We start from the raw sequence: 22,060 nt of genomic DNA, 5'->3' as shown, positions 1-22,060 counted from the left end.
TTACTGATCATTTGATTGAACACAAGCCCGAGCTGTCTGTAGTCCTTCAGAACAAAAATATGGCGCTCATCTTTCTTGGAAGAGGCAATGCTTGCGAGTTCTTTCTTGTTAACTTGTTGTCCAACAGCAAACACATACACATCTGCAGAAACATATAAACGTACACTGGTACTGGTAACATTAAGAGAAAAAAAACATTATCTAGAAACAGTCACAAAATTAAGGCTTACACAGCTACACCAAATACACACACAAGAGAATAATGGATGGCAAACTGGCTCGTTTACACTATTCACATTTACATGCACCCTAATAATCTACTAGTAATCGGATCAATAGCTCAACTAAACTGAAAGTCCTTCATGTAAATGCCTCAATTGATCCAACTGAGCCTGATCAGATTAAAAACGGTGGTGTAGAACTGTAATAACTGTAATAATATGATCAACAGAAAGAAAAAAAAACTCTCAAATCTTCTAAAAAAGATGCAAAAATACCTTGCACAGATGCAAAGTGCCTATGTTGATAAGAAGATCTGTTTGCATACATTTACAAACATGCATATTACATATTTTTTACATGTCAGCTTTCCTATTATGTATGTCATTAAGGTAAATAAACCATATACATTGTGAAATTATACACATTGCGGATTAGTCTGGTAGCATTAGACATTAGGGTTAAACCTTTATGAGACTAACCTAGGAGGTCATCTTGTGTGTGGTCTCTACTGGATTTGTAGCCAAATAAGTTTCGGATCTTGGGAACAATGTTTTGTGGGCTGGGTCCCATATTGAAGTAACCTGGAAATACATAAAAGCAAAATAAGTACATGATTAAATTACCTTTAAAATAAGAAGTTACATTAGTTCACTCAAAAATTAAAATTCTTTCATCATTTACTCGTAACACCAAAGATATTTTGTCCATCATTTGTGTAGCAGAAAAGATATTTTGATTCATACAATAAAAGTCAATGGAGATCAATGACGCTTGGACACCTACAGTTCCCATTTTCTTTTATGTTCCTAAGTCACATGACATAAAAATTGGTAAGTGATGACTTATTTTTTTCATTTCTGGGCAACTACCACTTTAAGACAGATTTACACTGCAAAAAAAAAAAATTATATATATATATATATATTTTTTTTTTTTTTTTTTTTTTTTTTTTTTTTTTTGCAGTGTAAATCTGTATATATTTATATATATATATTATTTCTTAGTATTTTTATCTTGTTTTCTAGTATAAATATATAAGTAAAATGACTTAAAATATTATGTCTTGTTTTCTGGGAAAAAAAATCTAAATTTTTTTAGTTTTTGCTTAAAACAAGCAAAAATATCTGCCAATGGGGGCAAGAAAAATATCTCACACAGGTCAGTCTTACCATCAGTTGCAATGATGATGATGTTCTGAGTCTCATTGAAGTGACTTCTTTTGTTCTCCCTGAGGAGAGCAAGCTGTTCGTACACCCTGTATAGGGCATCATGCAGATTGGTGCCTCTCTTATCCCCATGGCCTAAAATGAAACACATCATGTTATAAAATTAGAAACTGCAAAAAACTGCTTTTCTTACTTAGATTTTTTTTTGTTGTCTTGTTTCCAGCCAAAATATGTTTTAAAAATCCTAAATCGAGAAGGAGTTTCTAGACATGTAAAAAATTATTTTAAAAAAAAGCAGATCAAAATTAAGTGAGTTTTTGAAAATAATCTTGTTTTCTGTTTGAAATAAGATTATTTTGCTTACCCCATTGGCAGATTGTTTTGCTTGCTCTAAGCAAAAACTCACTTAATATTTACTTGTTTTTTTCTGAAAAGACAATTATTTTACTTGCATAAAAATTCTTAAATCAAGAAGGATTTTCTAGACATTTTGGCTGGAAACAAGACAAAAACGTTTAAGAAAAGCATTTTTTGTAGTAAGAACACTACGATAGAATTGTAGTAAATGAACATACTTTCGTCACTAAACTCCTGTAATTTCCTCAAGACATAATGCACATCTTGACTCAGGTCGTTTGTAATGGACACGATTTCTTTGGTCTCACTGGCATATGAGACGATGTCAAACCTCATGTTGACTTCATAACTGTCCAGCTGGAAGATTAACAAAATGTAATTATTGCACAAGACTTTATTTTGATTCAAACACATGCTGGCTGTTTTACACTGTAGAATAATAATAATAATAATATAAATGTTATGTACACATACAGTATTTGAGGAGCAGTGATGCAGGGCTAGTTTGAAATGTTTGTGAAATCATCAGTTATTCCTCCTATGCTTTCTTTATATCGAAAAAGTGTCATTTTCATAACTGTGTAATAATTTGCTGGTTATTGAATGGAACTATTGGGTAAATGTTAGTTATTTTTACTTATTACACGACTGTCTGGAATAATTTCTCTGATTCTCACTCATCTTCTTTCATAAAAACACAACTGCCACAATCTTGGTTGTTCTGAAAATAAACTTGGAGGACTTTAGTGTTAATATTTTCAATATAATAGCAAAGAGCACAGTTTTTCTTATATAGTTTTCCCTAGCACAAGCCTACAGTCCACAGCTATCTATTTTGCTGTCAAGACTGTTTTGTTTTGTTTTTTTATCATAACAAACTCATGCAAAAATGTGTGCCTTGTTACTACAAATGAAAACAATGTGTGTTCTAAAATTGAAATAAACAAGTTTGGTATCCTTCAACTGGATGGAATCAAAGTCTGAAGCTAAAAGAATACGTCTCTGACCATCATACGTGGTTTTCTATGAAATCTGTCAAATTAAATCTGCAGAATGGACTTAATCTGGGCTCTAAATATCTGGGTAAAAGTCATATAGTGTATTCCAGCCTTTAGGGGTCATTCACAGAAAGCACGCTACTGTGTTCTAACTGCACAATCTTTTTGAACTTGTCGTCTGTGTATTATCAGATGTACACAAGTAGTCAACAAAATGTCTGGACTGTGGCCATTCACTGCAAAAAAAAGATTTTCTTACATAGTATTTTTGTCTTGTTTTCTAGTATAAATATCTAAGCATTCTTGAATCAAAATGCATTTACTTGACAAGTAAAATGACTTAAGATATTAAGTCTAGTTTTCTAAAAAAAATGATCAAAAGAAATAAATGAAAGAAAACAAAACATAATATCTTATGTAATTTTACTTGTAAAGTAAATTAGTCTTGATTAAAGATTTTTTAGATATTTATACTAGAAAACAAGACAAAAATACTAAGTAAGAAAATCATTTTCCGCAGTGTTGCTCTGCATCCATCGGTTTTAAACAAAAAACAAATTCTGATTACAATAATTTTAACCTGTTATTTTAACCTTCTTTAAAAGGAACCTGGGTATTAAGACTTGGCTTAATATAATGTAAATGATGTCAAGTCACCTTTATTTATATAGCACTGTTAACAATACAGATGTCTCCTACTGAAATATGTAGTAGAAAATCCATGAAAGATTTACGTTATTTCAAAAATCCACAGCATTTACATATTTTGGACTATGGGGGGGCGCCATTATTTTGATGACGTCAAATGGTTGCACTTTGTGAGCTACTGGCGCTACCGGTTGCTATTTTTACCGCAACACAACTTGGAAAATAAAATACTGGTATGATGCCACATTGTGCTGCTTTTGGTTGTAATTTTCTGTCAAACGGCAACAAGAGAAGCGATGCAAGTCTTGCTTTCCTAGCAAAAAAAGAGGAGAAAAGATTGGGAAGATGCCTGTGCACGAATAAAGCTTAGTAGACCACAGCTGAGCTTACAGGTGGAGGTGGAGGTGGAGATAAGCATAGGCTTAAACCAAATGGCGTACCTTTCAGTAGCTGTGGTCTACTAAAAACCTCAGGGCTAAAGTGGAGAGGACAACGATGTGGATCTTTAAGAAGTTTTATTCATCCACAGGCATCTTCCCATTATTTTCTCCTCTTCTTATTGCTAGGAAAAGACTTACATATTTGCCCTTCGACTGAAAATTACAACCAAAAACTACACACTAGCCCTTTCACTTTTCACTGGTAAATTACAGGTAAATTGCCATTAGGAGATCATGTGTGAACAGGACCTTTTCAAAAATACAGGTAAATTTGTTCCGGAAATGGACCAGTATGAGACATTGTGACATTACCAGTAAATTGCCGGTATGTGCTCTGCATGAACGCAGAATGAAGATTGAGTATGAGCACGTAGAACACGCTGACAAATCAAGGGCCAATTTTACTATCAGCTTGCGTCAGCGCAAACCGTCATTTGGCGTTAAAATAGTACTGTCAGGTTTTACTAAAGATGCACAGTGAAGAATTAGCGCTGAAAAGGCATGGACACAGTTATTTTTGCATCAGACCATATTGAATGTGCATTTATTGGAGTTTCCCTTTCAGACACAAAATTTATGGGAGGAGAGTATTCAAATGAATCACACAACGAGATTTACTAACGGTTGCGCTCGCCAAATTACTGGCATTTGCGCCATTATTTAAAGCCCCAAATAAAGCATGTCTTAAACTATTTTGTGCTTGAAATGGCTGCAATTACAAAAATACAAAACATTTGAATATTGTGAAAATGTTCAAGTTTTTCTGTAACTTATTTCAAAACGAGAAATTTTCATATATTCCAGATCCATTACATGTAAAGTAAAACATTTCAAAAGTTTTTTTAATTTTGATGATTAGGGCTTACAGCTCATGAAAGTCAAAACTCCAGTATCTCAAAATATTAGAATTTTTCCTAAGATCAATAAAAAAAAAAGGATTTGCAAAACAGAAAGGTTCAGGTTCTTTAAAGTATGTTCATTTATGCCCTCAATACTTGGCCCGGGCTCCTTTAGCACAAACTCCAGCATCAGTGAGGAACGGCATGGAAGCGATCAGCCTGTGGCTCTGCAGAGGCACTATTGAGTCTTCAGCTCGTCTGGATTGTTGGATCCACTGTTTCTCATCTTTCTCTTGAAAATATCCCATAGATTCCATATGGGCTTCAGGTCAGGCATGTTGGCTGGCCAATCAAGCACAGTAATATCATGGTCAGCAAACCACTTGGTTTTGGCAGTGTGGGCAGGTGCTAAAGTCCTGCTGGAAAAGGAAATCAGCATCTCCATAAAGCTTGTCAGCAGATGGAAGCATAAAGTGCTCCAAAATCTCCTGGTAGACGGCTGCATTGACTGTGGACTTCAGAAAACACAGTGGACCAACACCAGCAGACGTCACGGCATCCCAAATCATCACTGACTGTGGAAACTTCACACTGGACTTCAAGCAGCTTGGATTCTGTGTCTCTCCACTCTTCCTCCAGACTCTGGGACCTTGATTTCCAAATGAAATGCAAAATTTACTTTTATCTGAAAAGAGCACTGAACAACAGTCCAGGTCTTTTTCTCCACAGCCCAGGTAAGATGCTTCTGACGTTGTCTCTGTCTCAGAAGTGGCTTGGTAGCCCTTTTCCTGAAGACGTCTGAGCGTGGAGACTCTTGATGCACTGACTCCAGCTTCAGTCCACTCCTTGTGAAGCTCTCACAAGTGTTTGAATCAGCTTTGCTTGACAGTATTCTCAAGCTTGTGGTCATCCCTGTTGCTTGTGCACCTTTTCCTACCCAAATTCTTCCTTCCAGTCAACTTTGCATTTAATATGCTTTGATACAGCACTCTGTGAACAGCCACAGCTTTCAGTAATGACCCTCTGTGACTTACCCTCTTTGTGGAGGGCGTCAATGTTCGTCTTCTGGATCATTGCCAAGTCAGCAGTCTTCTCCATTATTGTGGTTTCAAAGAACAAGAGATACCCTGAATTTATACTGTATGGATGGTCATTTAATGAAAATATATATGTAAAAATTCTAATATTTTGGAGATACTAGATTTTTTACTTTCATGAGCTATAAGCTCGAATCATCAAAATTAAAACAAAAAAACGTTTGAAATGTTTCACTTTACATGTAATGCATCTAGAATATATGAAAGTTTCACTATTTGAAACAAGTTACAGAAAAACTTGAACATTTTCACGATATTCTAATTTTTTTAGATGCACCTGTATTGTTGCTAGAAGAGTCATACAGAGAAAATTTTTTCCTCATGTATTAATTTATTTTGAATGCCAGAAGAACACATTATCCGAACCTATCGTTTGCCAAGCCATGTTATTTTTTATTTACTTCAGGAAATAAAAGACGACTTGGAGCCCTCAGAGTCACACAATACCAGCTCTATCAAAACTGTTGCAATCCTTTTTGGCCTCCGGTTCTTTTCAAGGTACTGTGCCTTCTTTAGTTTGCACTGTGCTTAGTATATTGCGTTGGTCGATATGTAAATGAGACGTTGCGTCTGTGTTCTTCAGTAAGTAACCCGCAGAAATATTCACGCCCATCGGCGCTGTTTTGGAATTGCTTTGGTCCAAATTAGCCAATCATAGCATTCTTATGGAGATGACATGATTGCTCTGAGCTGTCTACAATGCTTGCTGCTCTTTTAAAATGAGTTTTTCTATGTAAATACAGTGGTGTGAAAAAGTGTTGGCCCCCTTCCTGATTTTTTTTTTTATTGCATGTTTGTCACACTTTAATGTTTCAGATCATCAAACAAATTTAAACATTAATCAAAGATAACACAAGTAAACAACATGCCGTTTTTCAATGAAGTTTTTCATTATGAAGGGAAAACTAAATCCAAACCCACATGGCCCTGTGTGAAAAAGTGTCAGCTGTCTACCAACAAATCCTGAAGGACAATGTCTGGCCATCTGTTCGTGACCTCAAGCTGAAGCGAACGTGGGCTCTGCAGCAGGACAATGATCCAAAACACACCAGCAAATCCACCTCTGAATGGCTGAAGAAAAACAAAATGAAGACTTTGGAGTGGCCTAGTCAAAGTCCTGACCTGAATCCTATTGAGATGCTGTGGCATGACCTTAAAAAGGCGGTTCATGCTGGAAAACCCTCCAATGTGGCTGAATTACAACAATTCTGCCAAGATGAGTGGGCCAAAATTCCTCCACAGCGCTGTAATGGACTCATTGCAAGTTATCACAAACGCTTGATTGCAGTTGTTGCTGCTAAGGGTGGCCAAACCAGTTATTAGGTTTAGGGGCCAAGCACTTTTTCACACAGGGCCATGTGGGTTTGGATTTTGTTTTCCCTTCATAATCTGAAACATTAAAGTGTGACAAACATGCAAAAAAAAAAAAAAAAAAAAAAAAAAATCAGGAAGGGGACCAACACTTTTTCACACCACTGTATATCCAGATGGGCATCTTTGAACATTGCACCTCATCTCACAGCTTTTTCAACGTGTTGCGCTCGAGAGCAGGCACTAGATGTCAATATCAGGTCAGGTTGACATTGGACCAGACGTCAGACAGACGTTGAATTTTGGTTTAGAATGAAAATCAAGTTGACATCAGTATTTGACGTCAATTTCACATAATGTTGGTTACACAACCTAAAAACAACAAAACATCAATGTCAGCTGATGTCGGTATTGGACATCAAATTAATGTTGACATTAGACATTGAATTGACTGAATTTTGGTCATCTGACATCGCAACTGAAATTTAACCAAATATCAACGTCTTATGACGTCTTATTGTGTGCCTGTTGGGAGCCTTCTTTTTTATTCATTAGGCCTGCAGCTCTGCAGTTGGATACTATAATGCGCGTTTCATGTTTATAAGAGCAAAACCTTCTTGATCACCCCCTTATGCCTTCACAGATAGTGAAGCTAAAGTGCTTCTACTCATGCAAGCAAATGAAGACAACGGCGCAGCTTTTAAAGATACTTTCCGATGACTGACATCACAGAATTTATGGCATTTTGGTGCTATTGTGTGAATGGTCTCTTAACCGTAAAAAGCCAGAACACCGTTGCCTGTGTGAACAGCATATTTGTGTATTTATTGGTGAAGTCATACTGGTAATTTCACGCCAGTTTACCAGGATTGCTGTGTGAAAGGGGCAAATGTGGCATCGTTGTGTTGCGTTAAAAAAAGCAACAGGTAGTGCCAGTAGCTCACCAAGTGCAACCATTTCACGTCAAAAGCCGCCTCCCATAGTCCAAAATGTGTATAAAACGATATGGATTTTTTAAATAACATAAATCTTTCTTGGGTTTTCTACTACATATTTCTGTAGGAGACATCATTTATGTTACATTAAGCCATACAAGTCTTCGAGGTTCCCTTTAAGTTTTCAAGTTATAAAAATACAAACCTTCCGGACAAGTTGAATAGTGGCATTTTTTGCTAAGTGAAAACTGTCCTGTGAAATGCTGGCTGATGTGTCCAAAAGGATGAAGATGTTCAGGCGACCTTCTGCAACCCTGATAGTCCTGCCCAAGGCTTGCTCTAGTGATTGTGCAATAAACACAACCTAAGTAAACAACTACAATAATGAAGCAGTAATGTAATGATCATCACTTGTGCACAAGAAAATTATGGTTTCCAAAAGTTCTCTGTTCACCTTGTTTTTTGAAGTCAGGGTGTGACACGTCCATGACCGCGGTCAGAGATCCTCCTAAGGCCTGAGCCACGACATCTGGTTGATCATATGAGTACTGGGCTAAAAAAACAAATTAGATGTGTTTACATTACATAAGTTCAACTACATTATGCAAGTAAACCTCTGTTTCTGTGACCGACCATAGCAGCGTGGTTCTGCCCCGCTCCATTCCTTTGAATCCAAACACTGTCTCTCCGAGGGGCCAAGCATATCCAGACCTGACTGACACCGATAGTGCACTTTATCTCCGACACTGAAACGTTCACCAGAACGTAAGGCTCCTGGAGGTGTGCCTGGGTTTTTGCAGTCCTCAGCTGGAACAATGATAAATATATTTAGCAATTTTATACTATATATCTTATATAGAAATTATGCATTATTCAATAAGGATTCAAAATCACAAACTATTTAAAGTTTCAATGAACTACTTGCATAACTACTTCTGCATTCTACTTAATACGAATCCAGTAACTGTGCTTAGTGCATCTACATTGAGAACAATGCAAATTATTACTATTACTACTATTAATTATTACTTAATTATTACTACTATTTTAAGGCTGTCAGTTGATCAAAACAATGAATCATGTTAACAAACCATATTGAACCTGCTGAAATATTCTTATAAATATATTTTCTTTTCCAAATGTAAATTCTGAATAAAAATTAAATGTATTTCCCTACTAACCTGCAGCAGCAGTGCTCATCTTCTAATTAACAGTGTTCTGCACTTACATATGTATCATAATTCATACCTGTTGAATTAACAACTTTTAATACTAATACATAAAGTTTTATTGGTCACACTTTATCTTAAGGTCCAATTCTCGCTATTAACAAACCATTAATTACAACTTTTGCCTCAAACTCCTAATTTGCTGGTTATTAATAGTTAGTAAGGTAGTTGTTAAGTTTAGGTTTTGGGATTAGGGATGTAGAATATGGTCATGCTGAATAAATGCTTTAGAAGTACTAATAAACAGCCAATAATAGGCATGCTAATAAGCAACTAGTTAATAGTACAAATTGGTCCCTATACTAAAGTGTTACCGTTTTATTCATTAGAATATCTCTTCTCTCACCCCTGAAAATGTCCAGATTTGTATGCCTTTTGCAGACACTCACTGTAAGTGTCATTTAGTCAACTACGTGGCACAGTGAAAATATATATAACCGGAAACTAGAGAGCTATGAGAAAAAAAATCAGAAATGTACTTGTATGTTCTGCATATGTTTGGATGTTTGGCTTACACTGGTCATCACAAACGGGGGTAGTACCGGTCCATCCACCCCACTGAGTGCAGTTACGCTCAGCAGATCCACTCAAAACAAATCCTTCAAGACAAGAAAACGTCTGCTTTTCTCCGATCTTGAACCACTGTCTCCTGGGCCAGAACTGGCCGTTGTCAAGCTGAAGCTGGGCAGGGCAAAGGATCTCTGAGAGTCAAACAGAGACATGAGCGCTTGAAGAAGAAGTCAAAGTCTGTGGGCATTTTCACACTTAAAACTGTTCAAACGTGGTTTAACCTTATGTTTAACACTGTTCAATCTTTAGCCTGGATAACTAATTAAATTCCAGTTTAACATTCGTATTTGCAAATTTGCAATGTCTGTATTATTGATTGAATAAATCAAGCCAATGTGTGACCTGCGCTGGCAAAATGAGTCATAAATTTTCGAAAATTGGTTATTTTTATTCTCCATTAAAATACCTTTAGAATGATGTTTGATTTGTTGGAATCGTAGAAAAATGACTGAAAAAAATCATGTTAAAGTTTTCTGAATGTCCCATAGCAAAATCACCTCGCAACATTGCATCTTTTTCTCCACTTCTTTTCTTAATGATCATTACCATATTAATAATCACAATATAGCTATTTTTTATTTTATCTTTGTTATTATAAATAAGAGAAGATGCAAAAAAAACACCAGAATATAAGAAAAATAATGCATTACCTTTTTCAGTTTACATTTAAAAAAGCATTCAAATAAGAAAAACAAATAATCAAATGTAAAAATCCCTTTATTCATTACAAATAAATTAATTAAAACTACAAAATCAAAAACATACAAATAAAGATAATTTGAGAAGTTTCAATTATTATTTGGAGAATTGGGATCACTACATGATTGCTTAATTCATTTTTGTGAAAACCTCACATTCGACTAAAATCAAAAACATTAGTTTTTTGCCTGTAGCTCAAATTTAGCACGTGCGCATTCCGACTCATTTTGCCAGCACGGGTCACATTTAACATAACGACTTAGATGTATATGAGAATATACCCTTGCACACGGCATTGGGTGTTCTCTGTCCATTTGGGAGTCTCATGGCTGACCATTCCCCATCTCGGTCACAGACTCTTTGCGTTACCGGAAAAGCGTAGTGTCCTGCCTTGCAGTGATAGGTCAGCACACTTCCCTCCAGTCCCTCATTGGAGTAGGACACGCTACCTCCCTTTATGGACACTTCCAAAGAGCAGTTCTTCTGTGGTTCCTCATAATCTCCATAATCACTGGTTTCTAAAATACACAGATGCGATTCATAGTAATCTTGGTATTAGATAGCAGTACAAAAGGACAATAGTAAACACTCGATTTTCAGTTAAAGTCAGTTCATCATTGAATTCAGTGATGTCATCATCAAGCTCAGTTCAGTTTAAATAGTATCTGTGCAATCAAGTCAACAATATTGCTGGAAATTAAAAATGAATAAAATATGAAAACAATATTTTATACTTACACCATGTCCTAACAAGACGCAACACGATAAGATTCCAGCGACAATATATCTGTCTATGCGATGCGATAAAATATCATCATATCACAGCCATTTAGAAAAGCATGTGAGCGGTCTCTCTCTGCAAACACACCGCACTTGCAACAAAATGGATAAGTACATAATCTAATTCACAAACATTCAACTATTTTAACATGATTAAAATTACATACTGAGTTACTGATACAATATGTGTCATGGAATACATTGAGTTCACTGTTAATGTCCATGTTTCTATTTTGAAAAATGTCCTTTGCTGTTTCTAATAGCTTCTTTCAGAGATGAAGAGAATACTACACTATATATATACAGATTTTCTATGTGTAATCTATGTTGCAGAACAAAAGGTATTATCAATTAATGTTTACCACAGACCAGTTTAATGCCATTTAGGCAAAAGGTGGCACTTTCAAAAATGGCTGATGTGTTTTGTGTGGCATGCATTCAGCCAATTGTCACGGTGCACACAGCAGGGAGGAACAAGGAACACGCATACGAGGAGGCAAACTCAAATGACATACTTTACTGGACAAGACAAGGCAGGGCAGACACTGACAGGAACACCGGGGAGTAACGAGTAGACCAGACGAAATGGCACAACACAGACAGGACTATAAATACACAGGTAAATTAACGGACACGGCTAGACTTGAATAAACCTGACACCAATCAACATACACTTACATCACTGGTACTTCTTATTGTGCTGGATTAGACCTTACTTTGAAGCAGGAGCTAATTTAATACCCCAAAAGATGTTTCTATAACTAAAATCATTCCCAGTTTCTGCGGTGTGAATATGCCAAAAAGCGGTGTATTTCCGCCAATAGTTATAGGAACTCAGGTGCAAAAGCCCCTTAAAGATTAGGCTACCTTCACATTTGACCCTGGATACTTTAGGCTTCCATTCTCCATCAGAGCTGCAGACTTTTTGGCTGATTGGATAAGGTTCGAATCCATCGCTGCAGTGATAAATTAGCAGACTACCTACAGCACCGCCATTGGAATACTCCACCGTGCCTCCAGTGATGGACTCAGATGTGCTGCAGTTTTTGGGTATGTTCTCTTCATACTCATAGTCATATTGTGATTGCACTGAAACAGAGAAATATGAAATATTATTAACCTTTACATTTGATTATTTCAGATCTGAAATTCATTATCAAAGCTGATGTCAGTAGTAGAAGCTCAATGCTGATAAGCACACCTGATGCAAACAGAATGCATATTTCAAATGAGAAAAACCGACTGTAACATTGTTTTTCGGAGAAACATGTATATGCACTTAAACAAGTACGTGCAAAAAAGTACATACAGCACCTTTAAAAAAGACATGAGGTATACAGATAAAGAGTGAATATAGTAGGTCAACATTTGAAGTGGATCAAAACCTTTCATCAAAGCTGTCCTAAACATAAAATCAAAATGTGTCCTTATCTTAGGACAACTTTGATGAACTTTTTTGATCCGCTTCAGATGTTGACTACTGTATTTTTGTTTTCTTGTGGCACAGCAAGTCAGAGTAGCAAGTCAAGTATTGAAGAGTGTGCATGCAGAAGAGATGTGAAGAAAGCTGCTTACTGATCACAGCGCATGTATAAAGGGGCTTAAGTATTTAGTTTAAAAATGGTATTATTTTTGTGTCTCAACTTTTCAATCAAATTGGTTCAATCTGTAATTACTCTTGAGTTTTTAGAGGTCTTTTCCAATCTCATGTCACTCAGTGGATCTTTGTAAAACATTTATTGGAAAACAGTGCCTTTCGTCGTCCAAGTCAAAAAACAATCAGAAAATGAGAGTTGTGTTTCAGATGGAGTCTATTTCTGTGCCTTATGTAATCTCTTATTGGAATGGTTTAGTAAGTGATATTCCCTGGAAGAAAGTTTGCTCATTACCTCACAAATATTTCATTACTAACAAAATAATAGAAATTGCATTTAAGTTGATTCATAGAATTGACCCGGATAAGTGCTCTCTTAAAAGACTTAAGAATGATATTAACACCAACTGTTCTTTCTGTTTAGAAAACAATGAAACTTTACATTTATTCTGGAGTTGCTCTTACACAACATAATTTTGGTGTGATATTCTTGACTTTATCAAATATTATGTGAATCCTAATTTTGAGTTTACTTAGAGAAATGTCATTTTTGGCTTTCATGAATGTGAAAAAGAAGGTGATAGTTATTTCATAAACCTTATTCTCCTGTTAGCTAAATATCATATTCATAAATGTAAATTTTATTTTTGTAAGATTCAAACTTGAAATTAAAATGTATTTAAAATGTATTGAATTCTCTATGAACTTGAAAGCGATAAGAGCAGTGGCTTTGTTGAAGAATTTGGCACTTCCTCTGGACTGAAAATCTGAATGACCCTGGACTGTTGTTGTGATTTGACGATAACTATTGTTATTGTTTTTTCATACATTCAATAATAAAAAAAAAAGGTTACATCCTTAAAAAAAAAAAATGGGGTTAAGAGTGTAACAAGTGTGTTATTTGACTCATGTTGTAGCACAGACCCTTGTAAGTGTAATACACGGAGCGATGTGGCGGAGTAAAATGCTGTTCAGTAAATGCAGATTCACGAATACTAAGTAGTTGTCTGAGAGTTATTTATTTATTCGCTCTGGAGAAGAATAAGGGTGAAACATGGTGGCAGCGGTGAACTGTTTATGTGCAGACGGAATAGTTTTTATTTTTAGTGATTAACCACACAGTTCGCTACAGAAAGATAACGTGCTAGCAAAGACACGAGTCTTGTTATACCGGCACAAGCCTCATTGGATAAGAGGTACGGTGCACTCGGATTGAAACCTCCGCCGACATTGATGCTGTAACAGATGGTTATATCTTAAATGCTCGTAGATGGGACATTAGGACACACAGCTCAATTCCCGAACACTCCCTTTTATTGTTCTTCATCTTTTCCTTACTTCTCTCTAATCCCTTATATTGAACTAGAGTGCCCTCTATTGTCCGATGGGTTCCACTACATCCCCCCCTTTTAGTTACAACATCTCTTGTTAATATTCTATACACTTAAATAAACATTGTTGCATATCTTACTTTCTCATGAAACAAACATCTCAACAACGTATAACATTGAACATTCTTTCCTGAGCTTAGAAGCCAGGGTAGCCTGCCTGGACATTCCTGGCTCTGCTGAAGGGATTATTCTGCCCTTTTCTTGACAGCAGGTCTTCCTATGCCAGCGGTTCTCAATTCCAGTCCTCGATCTGAATGTTTCTTGTTGTTTTTCTTTCAATATCCTGTCTTTCCTTCTGAACAATTTCAAATCAGGCCATTTCGGTGCAAGAGACTTCGGCGTAGCTGGAACTGTTGATCTTATCCTCCTCCCCATCAAGAGTTTTGCAGACGAGATTCCTTGGCTCAGTGGAGTTGATCTATATGCTAGAAGAGCTCTTTGAGGGTCTTGGTTCTTTTTCAGCATTTGTTTCACAGTTCAGACTGCTCGCTCCGCCTCTCCACTGAGGATATCGTGGACTACTTGTGACATGTTCAAAGTCGTAGTCTCGAGCAAACTCTGCAAACTCGCAAGATGCAAATTGTGGACCGTTGTCCATCACCAGTGTTTCAGGGATTCCGAATCTGGCAAAGATGACCTTCAACCTTTCCAAAGTTGTTGCTGTTACAAGTTTTGGCAAGTTCGTGACTTCGATGTATATTGAGAACCAAATAATGGCCTCCTTCCCAATGAAAGATATCTGCTGCGACTCATTGTCAGAGTCTCGCTGGTAAGGGTGTTGGCATCAATTGCTCTGTTTTCTGCTGCGAATGCTGACAGCAGATGTCACATCTCTCCACTAATTCTCTTACGTCTCTTATTACGCCAGGCCACCATATCGATTGCTGTGCTCTTGCAATGAAGTCTGTCGAGCATCTCTCTCTGCATGGGTTTTGGAATCAGAATCTGTTCTCCTTTTAGTAGAATCCCATCAGCTACATGGATGTCTTCTCTATGAGACCAGTATGGCATGAGTGGTGCCGACACTGCTTTCCGATATTCTGGCCAGCCTTTTTGTGTATACTGTTTCAGTTGTTGGCAGGTTAAATCTTCGTTCTGCATTTCCTGTTTCAGTTTTGCTCTTGTCACAGGGATTTGTTGAACAATGAGATCCACAAAAACGCTGCACTCATCCTCCAACATTTCTTTTTCTGTTGAATTTTCAGGTCCGGATAGTGCTCGTGACAACGCATCTGCAGTGATCAATTGTTTTCCGGAGACGTGCATGATGTTGTACTTGAATCTGAGCAGCCTTAGTCTGAACCGAAGAATTATTGGAGGTAAGTTATCAATTGATCTATTGCCCAACAGTGATATTAAGGGCTTGTGGTCGGTATGCACTGTAAATTCCAATCAAAGTAGGTATGCACTGAGCCGCTCACATACCCATGTTACTGCCAGAGCTTCTTTTTCGATTTGGCATAATGTGTCTCTGTAGGTGTAAGACTTCCTGAGATGTATACAATGGGCCTCCACTCACCGTTTTTCTGTTTTTGCATGAGCACCCTGCTAAGGCCATAGGACGATGAGTCAGCTGAAACTACAGTTTCATTTCTCGGACTATACTATGCCAGTATAGCTAGTGTGGCGGGAGGAGCAAACGACAGACACAGTGGGTGTGGCGTCAGGCCTCGGAGAGGCTTTTATTAAATAAAATAATAAAATAAAGTGTCCAAAGGGGGTAAAAGTGTCCAAAGGGGGTAAAAGTGTCCAGGGGGGTCTGGTGTCCTTGTTGTGCTGTGGGGTTTGTGAAGGAGGGCAGTGTTCTGGAAGGAAGGGTCCAGGTAAGGGGCGGAGTCCGGCGGCCGCACGCGCTCCCCTCTCGGGACCGGGGCGCGAGGGGCAGTGGCTTCTTCTAGCGGCTTCATCCTTCTTCGGCCCGCGGCGCTTCCGGGGGATATTACGGCCCGGCATCCTGGCCCGTCAGCGGTCGTACGGGTACGGAACTCGACCCATTCTCAACGCTCCCTTCCTGGACCCACGAGGACACCAGCGTGCATGCACGGGGAAGAGACCGGTCTCTCGAGGAGAGGTGCGCTTGGCATTTAAACAGCGGCGGTGATGAGGCTCTATTCAGATCAGGTGCGCCTCATCACACGCCGCCAGCCCTGGCTGTTTCAGCGCCCCTCCTCTCTCACACACCCACTTCCATTGGGAGCCTGGTGAAGGGCGGAGAATACGGGACGGGGTGGTGATGATAATAAGGGGGGAAGCAGCCAACTCGTCACACTAGTGAACGGAGTTCTTTCTTTTGTGAATGCGTCCCACGCCCAGGTGATGATATTCCATAACAGATCTCTCAGTGGCTTTGTGAGAGTCGGCAGATGAGGTGAAAAATTCCCAACATAGTTAACCATTCCCATGAAGCATCTCACCCCATGGTTATACACCCAAGGTGCTCTCCATTCCATTCAGAGTGCAGGTCATCGCGCTTTCTGCGTTTCGTCCCTCTGAAGACGACCTGGAGTTATCCTTGCTCTGCCCTGTCAGAGCTCTGAGGATTTAAACTGAGCGTTCCGCCCCGTTTAGTTGGTCGGAACAACTCTTTGTTAGCTTCGGAAACCACACCAAAGGGCATCCGGTCACTAAGCAGAGGAGTACGAGCCCATACCACCAGAGGCATTGCCTTGTCTTGGTCTACCGGTGTGTCCATTGCAGAGATCTGTGCGGCAGCCAGCTGGGCCTCACCATCCACATTTGCTAGGTTTTATAACCCAGCCTTGCAGGCCAGAGTCCTATCTGCTCAAGTGGGCACACACTTGCCTTAAGCAAAACAGTTCCTACAGAGAGTCCTTGACCGTAACACTATCAAGCTCTTCAGGTCGGTTTACTTGTATGCTCTCGGCCCAGGGAGTGCTGGAGTTGTATGATTCCTCTGGAACGATTACTCAGGCCAGGCGTGACCTCTGTGAGTTTAGCACGTTTTAGCCTTGGAGAATATTGTTATACTTCCCTATGGACATTGGATGCTTAAGGAGGTTGCATTATTCAGTTGTTCCTCTACCAATGCACGGCGTGATTGTACTGGGTTCCCATAGCGTCTTTAAAGCAAGACACAGTACGAGTGAAGTATCGACAGGGAACTGAGATTGTTTTTGGACAGATTCAGACAGAGAAATATTAAGCTGAACACAGACAAATTCAGACTCAGACAAAGTGAAGTGCCATACATCAGACATCTACTAACATCTGAAGGATTAAAAGTAGATACAGAGAAAGTACAGGCCATAAATGAGATGCCAAGACTGACTGACGTGAAGGGAATACAGAAAGTTTTGCAGACATCTCTCAGATCACTGTGAACTGCTCAGAAAGCTGACACAAGGATAGCTTATGGGACTGATCTGAGGTGCATGAACAGGCTTTCCAGAACATAAAAGACACCATAACCAAGGCACCGGTACTACGCTGCTACAGCCTCAAGGAACAGGTTGTTCTGCAGTGTGAAACATCTGAGACGGGGCTTGGTGCAGCATTGTGGTAGGGTGGAGAACCTGTAGCTTTTGGTAGCCGTATGTTCCAGGAAAGGAGATGCTGTTGGCAGATGCACTGAGTCGAGCGTACCTGGAGGACACTGCACAGGAAGGATCGGTAGAGAAAGAGAGTGTCAACATGATTCAGTACCTCCCAGTATATGAGAGACTAAAAAGGTAAACAGTGAAGAGACAGCAAAAGATGACACACTGCAGACACTGATAAAAACAATCAGAGAAGGATGGCCAAAAAAAAAAAAATGTACCAAGCGAGATCACTGCTACTCATTCCAGGGTGAATTAACTCTGCAGGATGGTATTGTGTTTAGAGGCGAAAGAGTTGGCGTAGACGGATGTATGAAAAGAGCAAGGGACTGCCTCTACTCGCCAGGTATGAACGCCCAGATAAAGAGATTCATTGAGAAGTGCGACCAGTGTAGATCACTGGAGATGAAACAAAAGAGAGAATCATTCTGCCCACATTAACTGCCTGACCGACCGTGGTCTAAGGTGGGTACAGATTTGTTTGTATTCAACAATCGTGACTATCTGATCACTATGGACTATTTTTCACATTTCTGGGAGATTGATTACTTGCCAGACACAAAGTTTTCCACAGTGATTAACAAGCTGAAAGTCCATTTTGCCAGGCAAGGCATACCAGACATTGTGTTCTCAGATAATGGACCACAATATACATCAACAGAATTCCAACAGATCAGCAGACTCTGGGAGTTTCAGCATAAAACCTCATCTCTTGCCCATCCACAAAGTAATGGGAAAGCGGAGTCTGTTGTCAAGACAGCAAAGTGTCTGATGCTGAAAGCCAAGATTTCAGGTTGAGATCCATATCTGGCAATATTAGATCCCAGAAACACTCCATCACAGGGTCTGAATCAGTGTTAATTTCGTCAACGAAGACGAAAAATATGCGTCAACGAACCTTTTTTTCTGTGACTAAGACGAGACGTTGACGAGCTAAAACTAATATCTGATGATAAAAACTATGACGAAATTTATGCGCGTCTTCATTAACAAGACGAGACGGGACTAAAATGTTATTTGAGGACTACAGGACATTCAAAATACATCCTATAGGCTAAATTAACTGTCTTGTCTTTCAAAATGTGTGTCTCTGTCATTGGATAAGGTGCGTTTGCATGGCAGCCGCGGTGGACGGATAGGCTACCAAAACGCGAACTAGCGATCTGAAACAATGGCCTCAGCACCCGAAGGGTTAGGGAGTGGGTGACCAGACGTCCCGTTTTTCCCGGGAGTCACAATTCATTGTCGATTAACTTAAAGTCAGTGAAGGTGCGATAGGCGGAAACGCGCTGATAGAAGTGCTCTCTCTCGCGCGTGCTCCACTTCTTCAGTTCTCATACAGCGCGCGATCAGTTCTCAGCGCTCAAATACACACACAGCAGTCCACATGTCTCTCGTGTAGAGTATCTCACGGAAATACAGTCCGTTATGGTTTAAGTGAGCTTAAACAGGTGGGTGAAAACTGAATGCATGTCAGGCTATTACTACCTTCCGTCTTAAATGGACAGCATTCCTAATTATCTGTCATAAATGATAACCAACAAAAGATGTTAAATAAATGTATACTTGTTAAGTAAACCTACTGTATCAGAAAAATTAGTTTAATTTATATCTCTACCAAAAAATGAAAATTTATTCCAGTTTTTCCAAATTCAATCCTTGATTCAAATTTCTCATAAGCTTAATTGATTTGGTCTAAAGATAGAAGAATTGATGACTGTTTTTGTTTGAAGACTACATATAAAATAGCTACCAAAATAAATGTTGGTAACTGCAGTTTGACTAAAAGTAATGACTAAAAGTTGACAAAAATGCAATGACTTTTCGTCGACTAAAACTATGAAAGACTCAAATGACTAAAATGTGACTAAGACTATTAAGCATTTTCGTCTCAAGATAAAGACTAAGACTAAATCAAAAATGCCTGCCAAAATGAACACTGGTCTGAATGCCAGCCCAGCTCAGAGACTGTTAAGCAGAAGGACATACACACCCCTCCCAACACACAACAATCTGTTGAAACCAAAAGTAGTTGACACGAGACCAGGACTGAGGCTTAATCAAAGACGACAGGAAATGTATTATAACAGACGAGCAAAAGACATGAACATCTTGAAACCAGGGGATCAAGTGAGAGTGCAACCAGCACAGTCACAAAAAATTTGGCAGAATGCAACAGTATTGGAATCTGTCAATAACCGGTCAAACAATGTTGAACTGGACAATGCTGCTTTTCTAAGGAGGAACAGAATGTGCCTCAGACACACTGGTCATCAAGAACAGACCACAAAAGTGTGACCGACTGCTAACACATCAGACCAAGCGAGCATTGTGTTCAGTCAAATGGGGACAAAACCAATTGTCACTACCAGAGCAGGTCGGATGAGTGTTAGACCTCAGTATTTGAAGGACTATGTAACTTAGTTAAACATAGACAGCTTTTTTTCCCTCTCACCCTTTGTTCTTGATAGAAAAAACAATGTTTTTGGCAGACTGTGTTTTAAGTCTAATGTCTAATAGTTATAAATGAGGGAGCATGGGGAAAAAATGTTTTGAAACAGTCAATTCACTGTGTGCATATATACAGATAAATATGCAAGGATGTACTTTGGGGGGGGGAAAGGAAGGATGTAACAATGTGATTGTTATTTGAATCATGTTGTAGCACGAACCCTTGTAAGTGTAATACACGGAGCGATGTGGCGGAGTAAAATGCTGTTCAGTAAATGCAGAGCCACGGATGCAAAGTTGTCTGAGAGTTATTTATTTATTTGCTCTGGAGAAGAATAAGAGTGAAACAGAGTACTCTGCTAACACAGTGCCTGGAAACGCAAATGTCACTTTCTTGTTTTAAGCCACTTTCTCACAACGAGGATTTCTGGTGTGCATGTAAATGTAATTTACACAGAATTACAGAAATTCCACTTAAATTTATGAATCATATGATTTAGTAACTGGATGCTTTGAGGTTATTCAGTGGAATATTTGTCAGACTGATTTAGACCAGAAACTCTTGAGTTAAGACTTTTTAAACAAACAATTAAAAGAAGCTCACAAGCAAATTGTTAGTGAAACGGACTGCACAGATGACATTGCATGTTTGATTTCAGACCTGAAGGATCGCTGCCACTGAAAATCAGTTCTGGAAACAATAGTGTGATCTGTTACTTGCCACTTATGCATCACGTCAAAAATATGTAAATATATGCCCACCAACCAACTTGTTTATTGAATTTGAGAATAATTTTCATATTTCATAATCCAAAACAAAATAAATCACAGTTCTCTTCTAGTAAGTGCCTCAACCAAATGATTAAGTCCATACTCTGGAAATGTCTTACAGAAATAATTCTTAATATAATAACAGCCACAAAGTTATATAACCTGATGTTTCAGGCCACAGATCTTCTTCTAATATGGATGCATTATCATTCTCAAATTTTGCATTCTTGCTTTGTGACCTGCAGTTTAAAAAATGTTGTTACAATAAATGCACTTACCTTCACATACAGAGATGTACAAGAAAAAAGTAACAAAAGACACAGTGGCGTAGTGCATGGCTGGTGTGATGTGCGCTGGTTTAACTCTCTGATGTGGGTGAAATACCAATATGAACCTTTGTAACGTGTATTTAAGGAGTGATTAAACATTAACATATTTTAAATACAGTTCTGGGAAATTACTATACACTAATCAATTTCTGTTAGTCTTAAAGGTGAAGTGTCTCATTTCTGTCCCAATAAACAGAAGTTTAAAACGTATTGAATAAATCACGGTTTTGGAAAATCATTAAACATGGTAAGGTATAGTTAAACAATTTGCAAATGTGCAATATTTTTGCAAAACAAAATTCATATGGATACCAATAGTTGGTGGAAAAAGTCTGAGCAGAGGAGGAAGACTGTGTATGTCGTGGATGAGAAGGAAGGGGATGAGAAAGAACAAGACCAAGAACAGTGATATCAGATTAAATTCTGCCAACTATGAGAGCCCATGTCCATGTTAATGGAATGACAACCAGGGAAGCAAGACAAAGACTACAACCCAATTTGAGCAGATTCTCCTAATTCCACCTTAATAAGGATATTGAGAGAACAGCTAATTGTTTATTTTGACTGTTTCAGTCATTAAAAGGGTATGCATTTGATTCAATTCAAAGAGGATTGACAAAATACAGGTTTTCCCAATTGTTTACAAAAGATTGCTGAATATTTGGCCCACTGTCCC

General features: G+C 38.4%; 1 protein-coding gene across 1 annotated transcript in view; it reads right to left on the bottom strand.

The window, feature by feature from the left end:
- Positions 1 to 21,436, bottom strand: part of LOC306851424 (complement C2) — a 35,631-nt gene extending 14,195 nt beyond the window's left edge. Inside the window, exons 1-11 of the mRNA XM_079387632.1 lie at positions 21,334 to 21,436; positions 12,159 to 12,380; positions 10,793 to 11,029; positions 9,758 to 9,943; positions 8,647 to 8,820; positions 8,468 to 8,566; positions 8,219 to 8,352; positions 1,964 to 2,102; positions 1,392 to 1,523; positions 702 to 803; positions 5 to 142 (exon numbers count right to left, since the gene is read on the bottom strand). Coding sequence (XP_079243758.1) covers positions 5 to 142; positions 702 to 803; positions 1,392 to 1,523; positions 1,964 to 2,102; positions 8,219 to 8,352; positions 8,468 to 8,566; positions 8,647 to 8,820; positions 9,758 to 9,943; positions 10,793 to 11,029; positions 12,159 to 12,380; positions 21,334 to 21,391 — 1,621 coding nt within the window. The 5' untranslated portion in view covers positions 21,392 to 21,436. The remainder of the gene's footprint in view (positions 1 to 4; positions 143 to 701; positions 804 to 1,391; positions 1,524 to 1,963; positions 2,103 to 8,218; positions 8,353 to 8,467; positions 8,567 to 8,646; positions 8,821 to 9,757; positions 9,944 to 10,792; positions 11,030 to 12,158; positions 12,381 to 21,333) is intronic.
- Between the last annotated feature and the right edge of the window lie 624 nt (positions 21,437 to 22,060).

The sequence above is a fragment of the Barbus barbus genome, assembly GCF_936440315.1.
Source record: "Barbus barbus genome assembly, chromosome: 31".
Lineage (NCBI taxonomy): Eukaryota > Metazoa > Chordata > Actinopteri > Cypriniformes > Cyprinidae > Barbus > Barbus barbus.
The sequence above is the reverse complement of the archived record's forward strand: the minus strand, read 5'-3'. Positions and strand labels throughout refer to the sequence as shown.